General features: G+C 41.2%; 1 protein-coding gene across 2 annotated transcripts in view; it reads left to right on the forward strand.

Moving 5' to 3' along the window:
* The first annotated feature begins 9170 nt into the window (after window positions 1–9170).
* The window catches only part of UVSSA (UV stimulated scaffold protein A), a 56058-nt gene continuing 46613 nt past the window's right edge, over window positions 9171–18615 (forward strand). Inside the window, exons 1-6 of one of the 2 annotated variants that reach the window (XM_074865554.1) lie at window positions 9172–9446; window positions 9704–10034; window positions 12733–12853; window positions 14027–14461; window positions 15624–15733; window positions 16342–16470. In XM_074865554.1, coding sequence (XP_074721655.1) covers window positions 9226–9446; window positions 9704–10034; window positions 12733–12853; window positions 14027–14461; window positions 15624–15733; window positions 16342–16470 — 1347 coding nt within the window. In that variant the 5' untranslated portion in view covers window positions 9172–9225. Of the gene's footprint in view, window positions 9447–9703; window positions 10035–12732; window positions 12854–14026; window positions 14462–15623; window positions 15734–16341; window positions 16471–18615 lie in introns of both variants that reach the window. The other variant, XM_074865555.1, reaches the window with a different exon arrangement.

The raw sequence follows: 18615 nt of genomic DNA on the forward strand, positions 1-18615 counted from the left end.
TATTTTTCCCTAAAGATCCTTTTATTTTATGAACAAGTTACCTCTCAATAATCAAAACTGATTTAAATCTTTACTTATAGGCACTATTGCAACTATTTATTTTCTGCAGTTTGTTCTTGTGCCCTTCCTATTTGTCACTGATTTTTTTTTAAAGAACTTTGGAAAATCTATACTATTTTCGTATTGGCCATGCTGTTTACACATTTTACAGAGCCAAATGTCCACTACTTACAGCTTTTCATTATTGTTCTATAACTGTTGAATCCCGCTGTTGCCACAGTATGATTCAATATAATACTGACATATTTGAAATAAGCTGGTGGTTCTGAAAGAGTAAGAACTGCTGCTTTGCTAAGCAGTAAATCCAGAACATGGATCAATGTTGAAGTATTCCTGTGCAGTTCGAGGCCAGTTACCTTTGATACTTTTGAAGAGACAATATTTTTGCAACATATACATTTGTTTCCCTAAGCACTACAAACAGGTTTTCATTGCACCATTTAAAACAGAGTCCAAGCAGTGACATAAGCATATTGAGATGAGGGAAAACATTGACCGTAGATAATTTGGATACTTTGTTTGTAGTAAGTAAACTTATGCTGTGTTTACCCACATGTAAGAAGACTTCTCAGTGATTCCATCATTTGCTCCGGAGCCACTTTAACCAACCTGTGGTTATGGTGCCCGTGGCAGCATTTTGGTAACTCAGCTGTGATTTCAGTTCACCATTGCTCTGAAACAGCCACTTCTCTGCCAGGTGCAGTTATTTCAGTTTGAAGATGAAAGTACAAAGAAGCATCTTCACCAGCTTTTTGGTGAAACAGGTTTCTTTCATTAATTTCTTAACAAGCCCAAATATCTTCCATGGGTTTTTTTATTGGTTTAAGAGTTTTGTGGAGTTTTGTTGATTTTGGTTTTGGGGCTGGTTTTGTTTGGTTTAGGGTTTTTTTTTTTTGGTGGCTGTGTGTTCAGATAAAAGGCAAAGTGTGCCACTAGAAACTTTTAATGCTTCTATATTTTTCCAAAAGTTTTACTACATCCATTTTCCTCTATAAGCACAGGGAAAGCGCTGAGATGTTCTGCTTGGAAAATACCTCCAGCTTCAGTGCTTTCTCAGAGAGAACTGTTCTCTTTTTAATTGTCATTAAAAGTAGTTTCCTTGATGCGATACTCAGGAATGTTTTCTTCAAATAAAATCTCTTTGCCTCTTTTATGACATGACACTGATCATGTTAAAGGCTCTGATCTGTTTAAAGACTTATTCCTGGCCTGGAAACAGTGTGACCTTGCACACAACTAGAAGATGCAACAAGAGAAAATGTGTGAATGTGTTGTGAGCAGGGTTTTTAAGTGACATTTTATATATATGTGTGTGTGTGTATGTATATATACAGATAAATATAACACGCCATATTTACATGCATACATGCATATACATATATTTATCTGTATGTGTGTGTATATATGTGTATGTATATACAAATTGTAATTAACACCTTTGATTGCTGAAAACCCCTGGGCACTTGGATATCCTCACAGATTGACCCTAAGGTTTTGGATCAGGGACGCCAAACCCATTGCCACAGGTTCAGTGCTACAAGCCTGTAAGTTCAAATCCTATAATTTAAAAAGAAAATAAAAGGAAAATAACTTGCTGACAGTGAAAACGATGTGCTCCCTTGCAGGACACGTTAAAAATATCGACCGGGATTTCTAAGGCGGTGCTTTTTTCTCCAAGAACAGCGGTCTCAGCCCCAGCCCTTGACTCCCCGGTCGGGCCACCGGTTTTCCTGCATTGCCATCTGCTGGGGGCTCCGCCAAATGCAGCAGATGCTTCAGCGAGCCCTGCCTCCGGGGGTCCTCCTGCGGGTGGCTTAAAACCGGGGGGCAATGGCCTGAGCTCCTTGTGTAGGGGAACAGAAATATAAACTGTGCGTATGATTAATCAGGCAGCCTTTTGAGGAGGGGCAAGGAAGTTCAGAGCTTTATAAAGTTCATTCTTACTCTTATTGAAAATGTAAAGTACTTCGTACTTCTCATAGCTCTGTGAGCTTAAATAATCAGTTATATATTTTTTTTTCTTAAAAAAGATATAACTTTAGATTTTTTTTTTTTAGATTAAATAAATAAATTCTAAATAAATTTAGAAAGTTTTTTGCAAAACAGTCAGGAAGCTGTGGCTCTCCAACACGGGAGGTTCAGACTGGACATTAGGAAGAAATTTTTCCCAGAAAGAGTGGTCAGAGAGTGGAATAGGCTGCCCAGGGAGGGGGTGGAGTCACCATCCCTGGGTGTGTTTAAGGGTCGTTTAGATGAGATGTTGGGGGATATGGTGTAGGGGAGAACTTTGTAGAGTCGGTCTGATGGTTGGACTCAATGATCCCAAGGGTCTTTTCCAACCTGAATGATTCTGTGATTCTGTGATTCAGTAGCTGTGCCTCTTTCACTCACGACCGTGTAGGAATGCAGCAACAAAGCAACAACAGCGTATTTTCTGTGATTTAAGATGAGAGAAGGCCATCACAGATACCCAGCTCAGACCGCTGCTGCCAGCACAGTTTCCTCTACTATCCATATAAACATATCTTGTCCATTTGAAGTTACTGAGTGCCAGTTTTGTGTTTAGATTTTTTTAAAAAAAACATTCCTAGAATTCAAGTTACATGACTTAGAGCAGAGCTGATTGTTCAGAGCTCTGGAAGCCCTTGCCGGAGGCTGTTGAAAGCGTCTCTCCAGAGCAGACGCGTGCGTATCCACAGATCAGATTCACACAGATTCTGCCAGAAAAAGTCTCACCCTGGCTATGTTTTACTGATATATCAATAACTGACCCACTTTTTTATGGACAAAATTAGTAGGGGATCAAAAAGGTTGGTCTTACATCTACTGTCGCTCTTGGAGGCATTGACCTTTATGCTGCTCTTAATAGGAATTCAAGAAAACTTTGTGTATAGTTTACTGAGGCATATTCACGGCCACTGCTTTTTCAGTATTTGATACAATTTTACTGTTACGACTTGTGCAAAGAGGAAAAATAGCAATGATTCATTTAAGAGGCCTTTTAACGCTTACATGAGACAAGCTGAAACACAGAATATGGGTGGCTGCATGAGTAACGCTGCTGAGCTCACACTGGGGCAGGGATGTGTTGCTGGAGGTGCTGCAGCTCAGGGGACAGAGTCAGCACCCCAAATTCTGCACTCAACTTTTCTGGGAGGCTATCGCATGGTCCTCTTAAAATTGACTTATTCTCTGTATGTGTTGACTGTATCTACAGGTCTTGTTCCACGCTGTATTGAGGTTCAATTGCCTGAAAGTTTGTGAAACATTTTGGGAGTCTTAGTAGTGCAAAATATGAAAGAATGTTGGTCAGTGGGACTGTCATGATGTATGTGCTGCAGAAACTGAGGGCATGCAAACGGGTCCTAATATATGAAACATGAATAAATATTTTCCCATTTTGCTCCCACTTACATATCAAGCCACGGAACAACAAAACAACTCCTTAAAAGCATAAATAAATTAATGGCTCCAGACAATTCACAAGACTTGCTACCTTCTTCTTTTCAAGACACTTCCTTCTTCCTTTCATTATACTTTAATATTTCCTTCTCTCTCAAACTGTGGTCTTTGCACTCTATTTTTGTCTGAATTACCTCATAGTCTCCTCAAGCCAGGGACTTTCCTTCTGCCTGCAAATGCTGACCTGTATAAATAATCTCTTCATAAAGAGAAAGTGTTCTTTTATCACAACAGTAAAAGAAATTCCCTAGAAAAGCTTGTTTTGATCCATGTGGCTTTCTTGGTCACTGCTCATAAAAGATGATGGAAATAGCAAAAAGGCCTGACGTGCTCCTTTGGGCACTCTCCTGGTGCTGAGGGAATACAGTGGATTTTGACAGAGGACTGACGACTCACTCCTGTGACAGTGATCACAATATCACTGTGGGTTCAAGCTACCCGGTGCATGAACAAGACAGAGAAATCTGAAATGGAAACCCACTGATGGGGCAGTGTTTGTGCAGTGGTGTGCAATGGCTGTGTGACACATGCAGACCTGTTGCCTGTCCGTGTCCGACAGCAGTGATGACAGTTTCACATCAGGAATGGACTTCAGCGCTCCCATTGTAACTGGAGGCAGTGCTACAGCTTTTAGCAGCTTCAGAGCAGTCCTCTTCCTTTCCACATCCTTGGGAAAGGAAGAAAAAAGCAATTCCTTCGGGTATCTGAAGCCACAGCTCTGTGCAGTCTCTCATTTGGAGAAACCAGCTTGAGCGACCGCAGTTCTATTACAGGCTGTGGCTTTCCAAGGATGGGACAGCTCAGACGTCAGAAAGAGCTTCAGAAACATACCATCAATGAGTCAATGTGACATCCAAACCAGTCTCTTTAAGTTGTTTGAGAAACTTTTGCTAACATCACGTGTTTGAAAGCAGTCCTATTTGCATATGCATGAAAGTGGTGTTTCTGTTACTGTATCATTTAGCACCAGAGGCTCTTCAAGGAGAATTTGGGCTGGATTTCCTCTTATTGGAAGCTTGGGGTTCTTCTCTTCCTCTGCACTCTCCTTTTCTACATGTTTCAAACCACCTGATCTGAGTCCTGCCTTAAAGGCTATCTGGGGATACGCCCCAGGCCCCCACAGACACCTGCTTGCAGTGCAATGAGATGTACCTTGATCTTCTTTGGGTGCATTCATGTAGAAATATTAACTTATGATGTGGACATATATTGTCTAACACTGAAAAATGCTCATTAGGTTCCAGTTAGAGTCTGCATAGATCTTTCCACGGAGGAGAAAGCAATTTACCCTCATTGATACTAGTCAAGTGTGTCAATGTTGGCATGCAGTTCCAGGAAACGCTGTAGGATCATTTTTAAAAATTATTCTGAACACGAATATGAGTTACAGGTGCTCCTTGATTTGTGATGGTTCTCCTACAGCTATTCCTGCTCCATCCAACTTACAAATGGTTACTTAATTAGTGATCTAGACCGTACAGAGCAGGTTCATTCATCTCCTGTGACAGAATTATAAAATGTTACAGTAGGCTGACGTGTTGTCACAGTCAATATTTCACATAATTAAAGGAGATCGCCAAGTATCTTTGGCCTTGCATTATTGATGGTTTAATGAATAGACTATTTCTCCTTTGAGAACATCTGTTTAAATATAGTCCTTACTCCTTATGAGGTAGTTCAGAGATTTCAAATAACTGTCATCCTTTTGCTTGAATCAAACCGGTGGTTAAGAGTCTATTCATCTCACACAGAAGGTCAGTATTTTATTTGCAACCCAACTGGCACAAATTCTGTGACAATTTAATATCAGTGTTTATCATGTTTCTGCATCTTCAGGCCTGAAACCGAAGTTCTTTTAACTCCAAATTATTTGTAGGGAAGCTTTTTTGCCCAAGTTCCATTTTGGCAGGGAAAGAATCCCTCCTTTTTAATTTCATACCATTAAGCTGAATACAGCTATCTCAAAAGTTCAGTGGGGTTTCTTTCTGCCTGACATGCTCTTTTATTGCGAACCTGGAAAACAATCCCAGGCAAAGAATCATCTAGTGAAATGGTGGAAATGTCTCCTACCTAGATGTTTCTTTTATAAAAAGACTACACCAGAAAATTTAGTATTACACAAAAGTCTGAAACAATTCTTCCTAGAGCAATCAGTTTGACCTTTTAGATTTGTGATGGAACAAGTGGCTTGTCTTTAATGTAAGAACCCCCAGACCCAAATAATTGGTGCCAATGGACAAAATTCTGGGGTTTTCTTTGCCTATGTATTTGGCTAAGGATACTGAACTAACCAGAGATGATCTCTGGATGGACCAGGTGGTCATGACTGGAGATATCTTGTAAGAGAACATTCCCATCGTAAATGTCTCTTGCCAATGATGATAGCGTTGGGTATCCTGGAGAGGTGGTGGACAGGACAGTGTTTCTGGAAGAGTCTCTGCTCCTGCAAGGTATCACTCACTTTGAAGATCTTGCAAAGTGTAACTGCATTGCTCTTGCTGATCTCTCAGCACAATGGCAAGAAATGCAACTTCTTGAATCAACAACCTGTCACAACCCACATGACATGAAGCAGCAGACTCAGGCATTGCTGAAACCATGTGTAAACTGATAGTAATGTTCAACCTTGAGCCTCTGAAGGGATAGCAGGTGGTGTTCGGTTCTGCCTCTGTGCTCGTGTCCTGCGTTCCCCTACACTGAACAGCCCAGAACAGTTGTGTCAGGGAAAAATCAATGCAGGTGCAGAGCGGTTGTGACTTTTGCAGCTAAATGAAATCTTCAGCGTTCTGGTTCTCCTCAGCCTTTTATCAAATTGGTTCAGATGAAGAGAGCATGGAAGTATTTGAATGGTGGATGTTTACCAAGTTCATCAAAAAGGAGAAGGCAAAAGAAACTCAGCAACTTGAGCAAAGACAATTTTATGTAATTGTCTTTGATTTAAAAAGAAAATATTAAATAGCTTAGCTCTCACTAGGGTTTGCTTAAGGGACTACCACGAATCAGTTACACAACTTAGCATTCATTCATCAACTGATTCTTTGCAAAACCATATGGCTCCTTGCAGGGATTTCTTTAAACATTATGCATCGATATGAAATTGGTGTCTTCTGTTGCTTGAGGCTCATTTTGAAATACTGTTTCTAGATAGTACAGCAGTGCTAATTTTGCAAGAAGTAACCCAATAGAAAACAGTTGTTCAGGCATTTTCAACCAAATTAAGAAGAGAAATAGAAAAATAAGGAATATTGAAAGAGTAAACTGATCTAAACTTTAAAGATGAGCTGTGCCATTCTGTGTAGCTTTCACATGTAAAACCATTTTACTCAATGGAAGGCAATGAGGAAAAGAGAAACATTATTAGAAAGTAAGAGGTCATTGGTTTCACATATCAAATCAGAAATAACTGCAAAATGTCTGCATTCACTTACTGCAGTAAATTTGGTTGAAAATACAAGTTCATTTCTTGTAAAAAGTGTTTAATGGTGTCTTCCCTCATCACAGGAGCCAATAGAGACAGCTGCAACACCAATTCACATATTCCAACATATGCCTTAACTGAGGATTAATGGAAATACCTTTCAATTATCTAGCAACATATTCAAATGGGAGTAGATATTTTAGATGTCTCCCTTCTTTAGGATGTTCAAAGCAGGTGCCTGCAAGGGCTTGATCTTTCCCAGTGGTAAATCAGCACTTTCAGAGATGGGGGTCTGCAGAACATTTCTAATCAAGCACCCAAATCTGAAAGCAGCTCATGTGCTGCCAAGAGCAAATCCAGGGCAGCCTCACAATCTCCAGTAATTGAAGCACCCTTGTGTAGCTGGTGCAAAGGGAGACCAGAATACGGACAAATCTTTTAACCTCTCCCTCACCATAGGTGACCCTAAGGGCAGCAGGACACATGTCAGGAACATGTCCTTAGAGCACAGGGACACGTCCTTAGAGAACAGGGACATGTCCTTAGAGCACAGCTGTATGCAGTGTAAAATGCTGGATGCTTTCTGCATGTGGGAAAAGACGAGAGTGCACTTTGGTTAACCACATTATCCAGCAGTAGCAGAGCTTTAAGGATAGGACCCAGGAAGGTAACACCCCCTTGTATGCTCAGTACCTTGGCTTCTCTCTTATTGCGGTATCCTTCGTCAGCTTCTCTCTATGTATGCTGACAGGTTACCTGTAACATTCACCAAGCGCTCTGAGTTTCTCAAGTGACAGGTATTGTGTGAACACAGGTATGCTCTAATACTCCCCTCAAAAGTCCTGACAACTGGGCTCTATTCACCATTGTGTTTCCTTCCTTTTTATATATAAAAGTACATTTTTGCTAGGGCTGCACAGTAACAATCCTCTCATCCCTGCAATATTCTAAAGTCAACATCATTTTAAACTGCAACAGGGGAGGTTCAGACTGGACATTAGGAAGAAATTTTTCCCAGAAAGAGTGGTCAGAGAGTGGAATAGGCTGCCCAGGGAGGGGGTGGAGTCACCATCCCTGGATGTGTTTAAGGGTCGTTTGGATGAGATGTTGGGGGATATGGTGCAGGGGAGAACTTTGTAGAGTAGGGCTGATGGTTGGACTCGATGATCCCAAGGGTCTTTTCCAGCCTGAATGATTCTGTGATTCTGTGATCTTCAAGTGCTGCAAAGTGGAGGACCTTTCCCAAGGAGGCGATGCCTAGTTTACACCACTGGAAGCCAAATGTCACAAAGCGCTGGGAATAAATACTGTAGCTTTGGCTAGTGAGGACTGGACTGTGCTTGCCTATTTGCTCGTCCCACCATATCGTTGCATCTGCAACCTACAAATCCATGATAAAAAGCTCAAGTTTGTGTTTCACACAGTGTATACAGAGCCCATGTGAGAATGGCATTCAAGCTATTGTGGAAGACTCTACAGACCCTCCAAGGCTCTGGATAGCAGCAACTGCTCAAGAAAATTCGTGTTCTGATGCAGAAGTGAGGAGGGGCCGGGTGACAGGGTGCCACGAATGAGGGCCTGGTTCCCCGCCTTCCTCCCTTCATTTCCTGCCTTGTATAGCTGCTTGGAGCGAGGGCTGGGGGCTGGGGCAAGAAGAGGGAGGCCGAAGGTTTGACTCCCCTCTCAGCTCCAAGGAAGCCCTTCTGTAAGGTGTGAAGGCCGGGGGGCTCCACCACGCCCCACGCCTGACCTGCCACCACCTTCACCCCGGGGGTCTCCGAGGGGCAGCACCTCACCCGCCTGCCATCGCCTCAGCACCTCTGCCCTCTCCACAGCCTAGCGGCCTGCCCCCACCCAGCCCCTCCCCAGGCCAGTGCCAGCCCTCCAGGCCGGGCCGTGGCCTCGTTTGCCCCCAGAACTGCTTTTTTGGAATGATTCTTTGGAAATATCCTACATAGGTTCATCATCAGGGGGTGCTGTGTGGTGGGCAGCCTGGCTCGGAGGCCTCGTGGGGGCCGCTCGTCTCCCCGGGCTGGTACAGCCCTGCCCCTGGCCTCAGCCCCTCCGCCCCCTGCGGCCAACAAGGGGTTAACACCCACCCCCAAAAGCGACGCGCGGTCCCTTTAAGGCTTTCCCCGCCTTCCTCCATGCGCGCTTCCGGTTGGTGTGACGTCACCGCGCGGAAGCGGGAGGGGGCGCAGCGCGCGCTTAAAGCGGCAGCTGCGGCAGTGGTGGGGCGGGGGTAGGCGCCGGGGCCGGGGGAACAGCCCCCTCAGGGGCGGGTAATGGCGGCACGGAGGCCTGGGCCGGCCCGTAGCGGGGTCCCGGCGCCCTGTGAGGGTTCCCCGGCCCTGAGGGGCTCGGCGGGGCAGCTCTCCTGTCAGCCCGGCGTCTCGCTGCCGGTGGAGATGGACCAGCGCCTCGCCGCGCTGGTGGAGGAGCTCACCACCTCGGGGGAGCCGCGGCTGGAGCCGGGCAGGATGAAGGAGCTGAAGAAAATCTGCAAGTACGGCCTCGGCCGGAGCCGCCCGGCCCGGGGCAGGGCGGGGGAGAGCCGGGCCTCGCTGCCTCCCCCGAAAGCGACGCTTCTCCACGGGCCGGACAGCCGTCCTGCGGCCTGCTGAGCTGTGTGCAGCTTGCTGCCAGCACAGAAGCTGCTGGTTTAAAATTTAAAATAGATTTTTTAAAAAGTTGTGTTTTTATGTGCTCAACCTCTTTTTAAATATACCTCCTTCCTTTTTTTTTCTTTTTCTCCTTTCTCAGGTCTTCAGAAGAACATATCAACCATGCCTATCACCTGCTGATGACACGACTCAACGAGGAGCATGCTGAGATACGCTTCTCGGCTTTCCAGATCGTGCAGGAGTTGTTCACCCGATCCCACAAATTCCGGACGCTAATTATTTCTGACTTCCAAGAGTTCTTGGAGCTGACGGTGGGGATAGACCATGAGCAGCCTCTTCCCCCACCCAAAGAAGTGGCACAGAAACTGAGGAGAGCAGCCATTAAGTCAGTGCAAGACTGGCATGAGAAATATGGAGAGGCCTACAAGAAGCTTTCCCTGGGATACCACTTCTTAAAGCAGAATAAGAAGGTACTCTGCATTTTTACTTCTGTGTGTGTTTTTAGGTGATGATCTCTAGGAGATGTCTAAAGCGAGGAAACCAATCAATATAAAATAAAAGCTGTTGGAAATGACATTGTCTTTAGGAGACATCCTGTTGAGCATGGTCTTTGAAAGACAAACCCCAAACTTTTACTTCATCTTGCAGTATTGTAAAATTTTAAAAACTCTGGGCTTGTACTGAGGGCTGGACTCAACTAGCCTTTTCTCAGAGTGCAAAAAGTGTTGCTCACCAGTGGGTTTTCACCCCCTGATTCCTACCTGAAACCTTTTTTAGAAGGAAAATAATGGTTATACATTCAACTGAGGATAATCAGTTATTAAGTCTTTCTATGCCAGTTTAAACCAGCCTGGTTTCTGTTCTGAGCTGTCCAGTTCCAGCTTCCCTTTGCTGTCCAACAGAGTAGGTGATAGCTCCCCACAGCTGCAGTATTAGTGCATCATACAAGAAGTTTTATTAAAGAGAAGTTTCTTATATGTAAACACTTGCTTTTATATTTCCCTTCTAGGCTTCAATTATGTTTGGAACCCTCTTCTGCTTTAATAGCTCTTCTGAGGTACAAACGGTGGCATTGAGAACACTATTCTGGCATTTACACTATCTATGATGATAATATCAGGCTTTCAATAAACATATTGATTCTCTTCAGAAAGACAGATGTTCAGTGTTCCTAACAGTAGATCAAAAACCTTTTGTGATACATGTATTTCTGTTCTTCTGGTTCTATACTAAGCTAATAGTGTACCCTACTTGTATTATTTATTGTACTGTGTTCTTTTTCTATACAATTTTTGGCATCTGTTCACAAAAGGTGATTGTCTTTGAATTCTTCTTTATTGTCTTGCTTAATAAAGAAAATTAAGTGAAAGTGACAAGGAGAAATGCAAGACTGAGATGAGGGAGCTTTAACACCTTATAGTTTTATCAGATTGAACACCCAAGTGTACGAGTCTGCTTAAGTTTGGCACGTCTGTCTGTGCTGCTGTGGTTAATGGCTGCTCCTCGGTTATGACCAGGTGATCACTTTGTGTATTTGTGATACTGAGCTACCCAGCAAGGTTCGTTGTACTAATTTCTAGAGCAGCTGAATCTGAGTACTTCTAGAAACACTAGTACCAATAGAAACAATCTTATGTAGTTTGAGAACTGTTGTACTTGAAGGTTGATGAGCAACTGACCTCACTAGAGGCTTTTATATAAAAACAATTTGTCTTTAAAGTGTTTGCATAAATAGTACTTGCAAAACCCTAAAGGCTTATTGCACACTGTGGGGATTATTCAGCAGCAGCAGTAACATTTATATAGCAAGACACTTTAGCATGTGGTTAAGCCCAAATTCAAGCATTTGTTTTTTCAACTTCCATAGTGTTTAATGGAGTTACTTACTTGTTTAATGCTGAATGAATATTCAGATGTTTCAGTAAGTTTGAGGTGAGACACCAACAAAATTCTTGGTTGTGCAAAAGCAAGCAAACTTCAGTTGTAGGATGTACTTGGGTTTGCTTGACCTGTGGCTAGTAAGGACATGTTACAGGAGAGGTCTTCCAGGACTAGATAGAAAGTGAGACTTGTCATTTGTAGAGTGATCTCAATGTCGTCTGCACCTATACCCCATAGGTGAGATACAGCTTCAGTGTTTTGGTGTAGGATGTCAGTACCTGGAAACTATTACCGTATGTTGACAAGCTTGGTCATCCAGCAGTGGCAATAAGGACAAACGTTCAATGGGTGCCTGTAATGTAGACACAGCACCAGAGAGTCTGAGAACTTTACTAGCAGCAAAGTATAGACTTGCTCAGCACTCAACATAATCTATATTGAAGTTAATGAGAGTTACGTGGTAGCAATCAAACAAAAATACTGTGTTTTCCTTTTTTGAAGAGGTTTCCTTATGCAGTAACACAATCAAGACTCCTTTCCTTCAAGTACAAGTGAAATTTATGTACGTTTTCAAGCCCTTCTGAGAACAAAGTAAAAAAAAAAAACCCACTGAAAATATTTTAAGAAACAGCATTTTGAATCACTCAGATTTATGTTTATATTTTCGTCATAAGAAAATAAAGTGAGACTGAATGATAACCTTTCCCCCAATGCCCAAATCCAACAAATATAATGGTAAAATCCAAAATTTGGTCTTTTTTAATGCATTTGAATGTCTTCTACTTTCCTTGCTTATGAAGTTCTTCAGTAAGTGATCTATCTGTACTCTTGTGGTAATGGTGCTTACAAATTTTCCTAGATTTCCTTTACTAATAGTGACCCTAGCATGATGTTCTCATGTAATCTGAATACTTACCCTGTGTAGTCTCTTCCTGTCCATTCCCCCTAACCCCGTGTCTCCAGTGCTGTGACAGAGGTCTTCCAAACCCTAGTTTATTCCTGCAATTTAGGTGTGGAAATCTAAGCATTTTGGTTTTCTACCTTATGATTCCTTTCTGAAAGCTATTGATTCTCAGCAGTTCCTTATTAGTAGAAGTAAGAACTCCATTCAGAATTACTGTAGTTATTGATTCTAGGAGGAGAAGAGATAAAAGGAGGTACTGCTGAGCTTTTGGCTGATCGCTGATGTTAGAGAATTTTTCACCACAGATAAGGATCTTAGGAAATGGATTTTCTATAAATTTCGTATGAGGAACGTTACACTTTTTTTCTTCATTTCCTCCTTAGGTGGATTTTCAAGATGTGCATGCCAGAACTGTGGCTGAAAGGAGGAGGGAAGAGGAGAAGCAAAAACGACTGGATAACATTTACAAAGAAAAAGCCAAAAGAGCTGAAAAAGAAATGGAAGGTGAGTTGCTTTAGTTCTTTTAGTGTGGGTTGGGGTTTTTTTGTTTTTAAAGCAACCTTTTTTAAGGTTATATAAAACAGATTCTAAGAGAATAGCTATCCAAATAATAGCTCACACCAGAGGGTGGGAATACTATATTTGCTAGATCTTGACCCTCTGCCTCTCTCACCTAAAGAATATCAGGGGAAACAAGTGGCAGTCCTGTGAGCTCAGGAAGAACGAAGAGATTAAAAAAATATGTTGGCAAGTAAAGGTCTGGTCTGTAACTCAGTAAAGTATGAATGCATAACCTCAAGCAAACATATCATGAGACTTTTCAGAGCTAGTGGCTTAATTTCTGTGTCATTGACTAGGCACAGACTTCTCAATACCTTGTTGGTTGATGAATCTAATTATATTGTATATACAGTCATCGTGTTCCAGAAGTATAGACAATGGTCTGCACAGGAATCCTGGATGCAGTATAGGATATCTGTGAAAAGTATTGTACTGCTGCAAAAATATGTGTCCAACTGGGGTTGGAATCTCTAAGCAATATGTAAATAGCAAACATATTTCTGTAATACGAAAGAAGAACAGAGATAGTGAGTATATTGTGTTGCAGTTACAAAGGGTGATTTAATTAACTAACTTTGGCATATGCAATGCATCCAATTGTGTCTGCATTTATTCTGCTTGCTGGAAACGACACGAGGGTGGAATTTTAAAGAGATTTAACCTTCTTAAAGTCACTCTTATCGGTAGCAGCTTTTTGAGCAATAGCATCTATTCATGGCTACACCTACAAGCAACTATAACATTCATAGCTGTAGAGTGAACACCCACCAATATGACGAAGAATATCCTCATTGAACCTTGTTCTCCTTCAAATTCTATGAAGTACTTGTATGATCTTTGCACAGTGAAATTTCAGAGAGCATAGGGAAAGGAGGAATGCTGATTCTAAATTTCTTGCTCAGGAAATTCTAGATTTCCTGCTTAAGAAAAGTATTGTCACTTCTATAAGGACAATTTCTGCAGCAGGGAGAGATCTGCATGGCTAAATTATCACTGATTACTGGATAAATGGATTGCCCCTGTGGCAGTCATATTTGTTTTGTAAATCTGTCTGCTCTGGAGACATTAGCGTTTTGCAGTATTTAACAATATTCTACAACAATTGTCTCTTGATAGAGATGTCCCAAGAGATTGCCAACACACTGACAGAGATGGAAAACTGTTTCCAGCTTCTGATGCCAGATCCTTTTGACTTCACTGTGAACAACACAGAACTGGAACCCCACAAACAAACGTCTGCTAATGAGGATAGGCCTGCATCCCCCTTGTCCTCCCAGGTGGAAGTTAACCAGTCCTGTTTTGAATGCACGGATGATGAACAGCCATGCTGCAGCAAGGACGTTCTTTCTGTTTCTCAGTGTGTTAGAACTGATAAAAGCAATGAGTTAGATGAGAAACAGGAGAAGCCTGAGCCTAAAGAATTAGATGGAGGCACATGCTCAGAAGTTCAGTCTGGTGTCCCTGCTCTCAGTGATGATGATTACCAGACTTTTGTTAGGAACCATGGGCTGATTTCACATAAATATACGCTAGACCTTGAAATCTCCACAGGTACCTGGAAAATTTTTTTCACATACAGCTGGAGGCAGCCTTTGTCTGAAATGCTGTGTAGTTATGGTTTGGGTTTTGGGTTTTTTTTCTATGACTTAAATGCTGGGGTTCCTGGACACCATATTCCTGGACATCACTTGGATTTACTTTGGAGTTCTCTTCTATTTCTGGTTCATCTAGTAATCTTTCTTAGGTTTGGGTGTCCTTGTATGTGATTAACAGATTTTATTAATGACCTTCTAAGACTGAACTTTTGAATTAGTAGTTGTAACCACATTACACTTCATAGCACCTGTAATGAGTTTCCTGTGTTAAAAAAAAAAAATCTGTTTACCATATATAATTTTCTTTCTCATACACTTCACTACTCACCTCTTTCTTTCTCTCTGTAGCTGGGGTGTAAGCTGATAATTTAAAAATCTTACAATTGAGTGTTTCTTAAATGTGGTGATTTTTTTTTTTTCCTTGCTACTGACAATTTACAAGAGAAGTAATTAGTTTTGCTAGGAAGTCTTAAGGGTTATGATTATACCTTTTTATATAATTTTGCTAAAGTGAAAAGTTAGGATGGTTTGTGCTTTGGCAGTCTAAGTGAAGTTTCCTGCAAATGCTGTCCTAACAGAATTTCATGTGCAAAGAGCCAGTAAGGCAGGTATCTACTTCTGTGCTGGCAGAAAACAGAATTGGAAATGTATCCCTGGGGCTTGTGAATGACTAATGGGTGAAAAGTACCATTTTTACTTGGGTAGTGGCTTACTTGGCTTCTTTGGCAATCAAGTCCCTATTGCCACTGGGGCAGAACATGCAGAAACTGGTCTAGTAAGGTCCAGTTCATTTGTACTTAGGACAAGATGTGATGTAAATAGTAAGACTGCACTTGGCTGTGGTTTATTTGACAATTCCTTAGTAGTGATGGTTTAACAGCTCTTTCTGTCGTCACTAGACTGAAAGCTTTTCATCTTTTCCTCTGATTTTTTTTTTGAATGTGTGGATAATGGTAGAATAATCAATACTGAACAGAGAAACATCCTGATGTTTGTAATTATCCCTGAAGTGATCAAATACTTTAGAAAGGTTCATGTCTACTTCTTCCACTTACCTTCTTTTGCTCCTGTAGTGAAGAATAAACGTCACACACTCTTTTTTCCCCTGTTTTGAATAGATATAAAAGTGCATGAGAATGAAGATAATAGTGCCATAATAAACAATGTCATGGATGCTCACAGACTTCTCAGAAATAAGTTCTGGCCTTCTGTGCAGTCCTGGATTCAGGTGAGATGGAGACAGTTTTTTCACCTCTTTTATAAAAATATGGAAAAGCAGGGACTGGGGTACAGTAGATCTTGAGGGAGAGTAGGCAAAAAGGAAATTGAGGTTGAAGAAACATTGGTGCAAATAGAAAAGATTTCTATTTCAGCAGGGGTGGACAAAAGCAGCCACAGAACTTGCTTGATAGCTCTCAGCATTAGGTATGTTACCTACGCTCATACTTTCTTTTTTAAGGTATCGTAAAATGGGGCTCCTTCACAAAGGATTAAAGTAAAACAGCTTGTTTTTGTCAGACATGTCTGTTTCAGAAAAACAGTATGTCCTTTCTGTCAATTGATATTACTGCTCAGGAGCCTGGTGCATGGAATTTGTCCTATAGAAGGATATTCTTGGGAGATGTTTATAGCAGCTGTTCATTATTTGTTTGTCTTTAGTAATTGCTGTTAGCTTTTATATTCTAGATAGGAAAAGTGGCTTCACTAATTGTTACTTGTAAAATAAAGGAATTTGTGACAATGTTGTTTCGTTAATTATGAAGGAAAACTGAAAATATTTTTTTGTCTTAAAGGACTAGGAAAAAAGAGTAAGAATGTTGATTTCTTTCTTTGCAGTTATTTACCAGAGCAGGAATAAATGATGATCGGCTAAGATGTGTCATTGATCTCAAGAATAAATTGGAGACTGCTATGAAGAAATACAAGGAAATGAACATTTCCTTTAAAGCAAGAAAAAGAAAAGTGGTGAGCGTCTTAAAATTCTGTTTTACTAGAGGGGAGCATTAGTAATGCTTAGCTTGTATACAAAAAATGTACGTTCTCTTAAGCCTTAATCCGGGAAAGTTTTCAACACAAGTTTTACTGAAAAGTACACTAATTCAGCTGGTTGCAGCTTCACTCAAGAAATTTGCACTAAACACCTGTATAGTATGCCAGAGCCTCGTTATTAGACAAAGCCACGTAAGGTAGCGCTGTTGTTGGTTAGGATAGAGAAGTGGTTAAATTCAGATTTTACTTACTCTAAATTTCTTCATGTGTAACACTGTTACGTCCTCAGCTTCTTTTGTGCATATTTCTCAGTAAACAGTGTGTTTACAACTTGCCAGACTATGCCTGTGTCTCATAATTCAGGGAAGTAGTGTCTCTGCTTTGGAGCATTTATTCTCTCTAGTGAGGATGTAATGTGATTTAGGATATCTTAAGAGCATTAATTGTTATATAAAGCTTTAAAGTGTCAAAATACTTCACGAAGACTAGCTACGTATGACAGTTGTTGTGAAATAGGTAGAACTTGTGAATAAACGGATTCTGAAAGATCAAATACTGTATTCAGATCCAAAAAGGAGCCTCTGGCTTGTTTATGTAGCGAAAAAAAAGCTGCATAATACTCATTTCTCTTGGCTGCGATCAAATGAAATTACTGTATAGCTTGACATGAAAATAAGTGTTTTGGGTCAGAGTCCAGAGTGGAGTCTGGTTTATGACTGGATTGTAAGAATTTGATCCAGACATTATACCTTGGACTAAATTGTGGTAGCCTCGTTTAGCCGTGACTGAGTGTTGTAGACTTTGCTTTCATTGTGCAAATGAAGCTTTATCAAGATTAATCTGGTTCATCATCTTAATACCTACTGATGTACCACACCAGTCAAAAATGCCAACTCTGAATGAAAAGTACTGAGACTGTCTTGTCAGAGGGTTTTTTTCTTCAGTGAAATATGTGTGCTACCTTTATGCAACCAGCTATGAAGGAATCCAGACATCTGCTGTCATTCCTGCCATTTGCTTGACAGGACTTCATTTGCTGCACCTCTGCATGGAATATTGGTTGCTATATTTCTTGCAAGATATAAAGGACATTCAAGCCTTGATTTTTCGTGTGTGCGTGCGTGCATGTGTATGTGTTTAAAGTGGTATTGTTACCACTTCTGGAGATTGATCAATGCTATATATATAATGTTTGAAAGCTAATAAATTCCATTGTTAGAAGGAAAAAAAAAGGAAAATACGTAGTGATGCTCATAAAGAATACATTCAAAATGAGGTAATGCAGATTGAGGTATTACTTAAGCATTGAAAACAACATATAATTATTCCCTAGGGTTTTTCTCCAGTGGAAGATACACAAATTTAGTGTTAGTGCTGAGTTACTTTTAAATTTATAACCTGAACATAGAAAGCTTTGTGCTGCAGAAGGAAACTGTATAAATTATCTTTTATTCATGTGTCAAATGACTTTGAAATGTAGAAACACAGTAAAATGAGTCTGATAGAACAAAAATAAACAGCATTTCTTAGACCATGATTATTAAATCCCCATCTGTCAAGTATTTACATGTCAGCATATGAAACACTACACACAGCTCCTCTTTAATTCAGCATTGCTGCTTCTGTCTGTACGTCCTTGTGTTATTGGAGCTATAGTTCTTGCCATGCCAGAGTTCTGGTATCCTCTGTATCTTTAGATGCAAGAGAAGTACTGATAGTTTGTCCTTCAAAGCACTGGCTCACAGCCATCCTGTCCTGGCAATGCTGAGTGTTTTACAGATGTTATTTCTTAGCTTGTGGAGTCAGTGAGTGCTGTGACCTGCTCATGTGCAGAGATGAGCACACCTAGAAATGAAGGGGAGTGTTTAGTAAGCAGAGAGCGAGCATAAAGAAAGTGTCTGAGTGTGGAGGGTCTGGTGTAAATTGTCTAGGTTGTAGTGGGTCTGTGACATCTCTACGTTTGGATACGATAGTGGTTTTCCTGGCAACTAGTGACTGCAATCTGAGGTACATGTCTTGTTAGCTGGGGCATGTAAAAGTGAGTTGTTTGTGTACTTGCTCATTTCTTTGAGTGTATTTATGATCCTGCACCACAGACAAGCCTTACCTTCTGGGAGAAAG

This window comes from Strix uralensis, chromosome 4 (genome assembly GCF_047716275.1).
Source record: "Strix uralensis isolate ZFMK-TIS-50842 chromosome 4, bStrUra1, whole genome shotgun sequence".
NCBI classification, from domain to species: Eukaryota; Metazoa; Chordata; class Aves; order Strigiformes; family Strigidae; genus Strix; species Strix uralensis.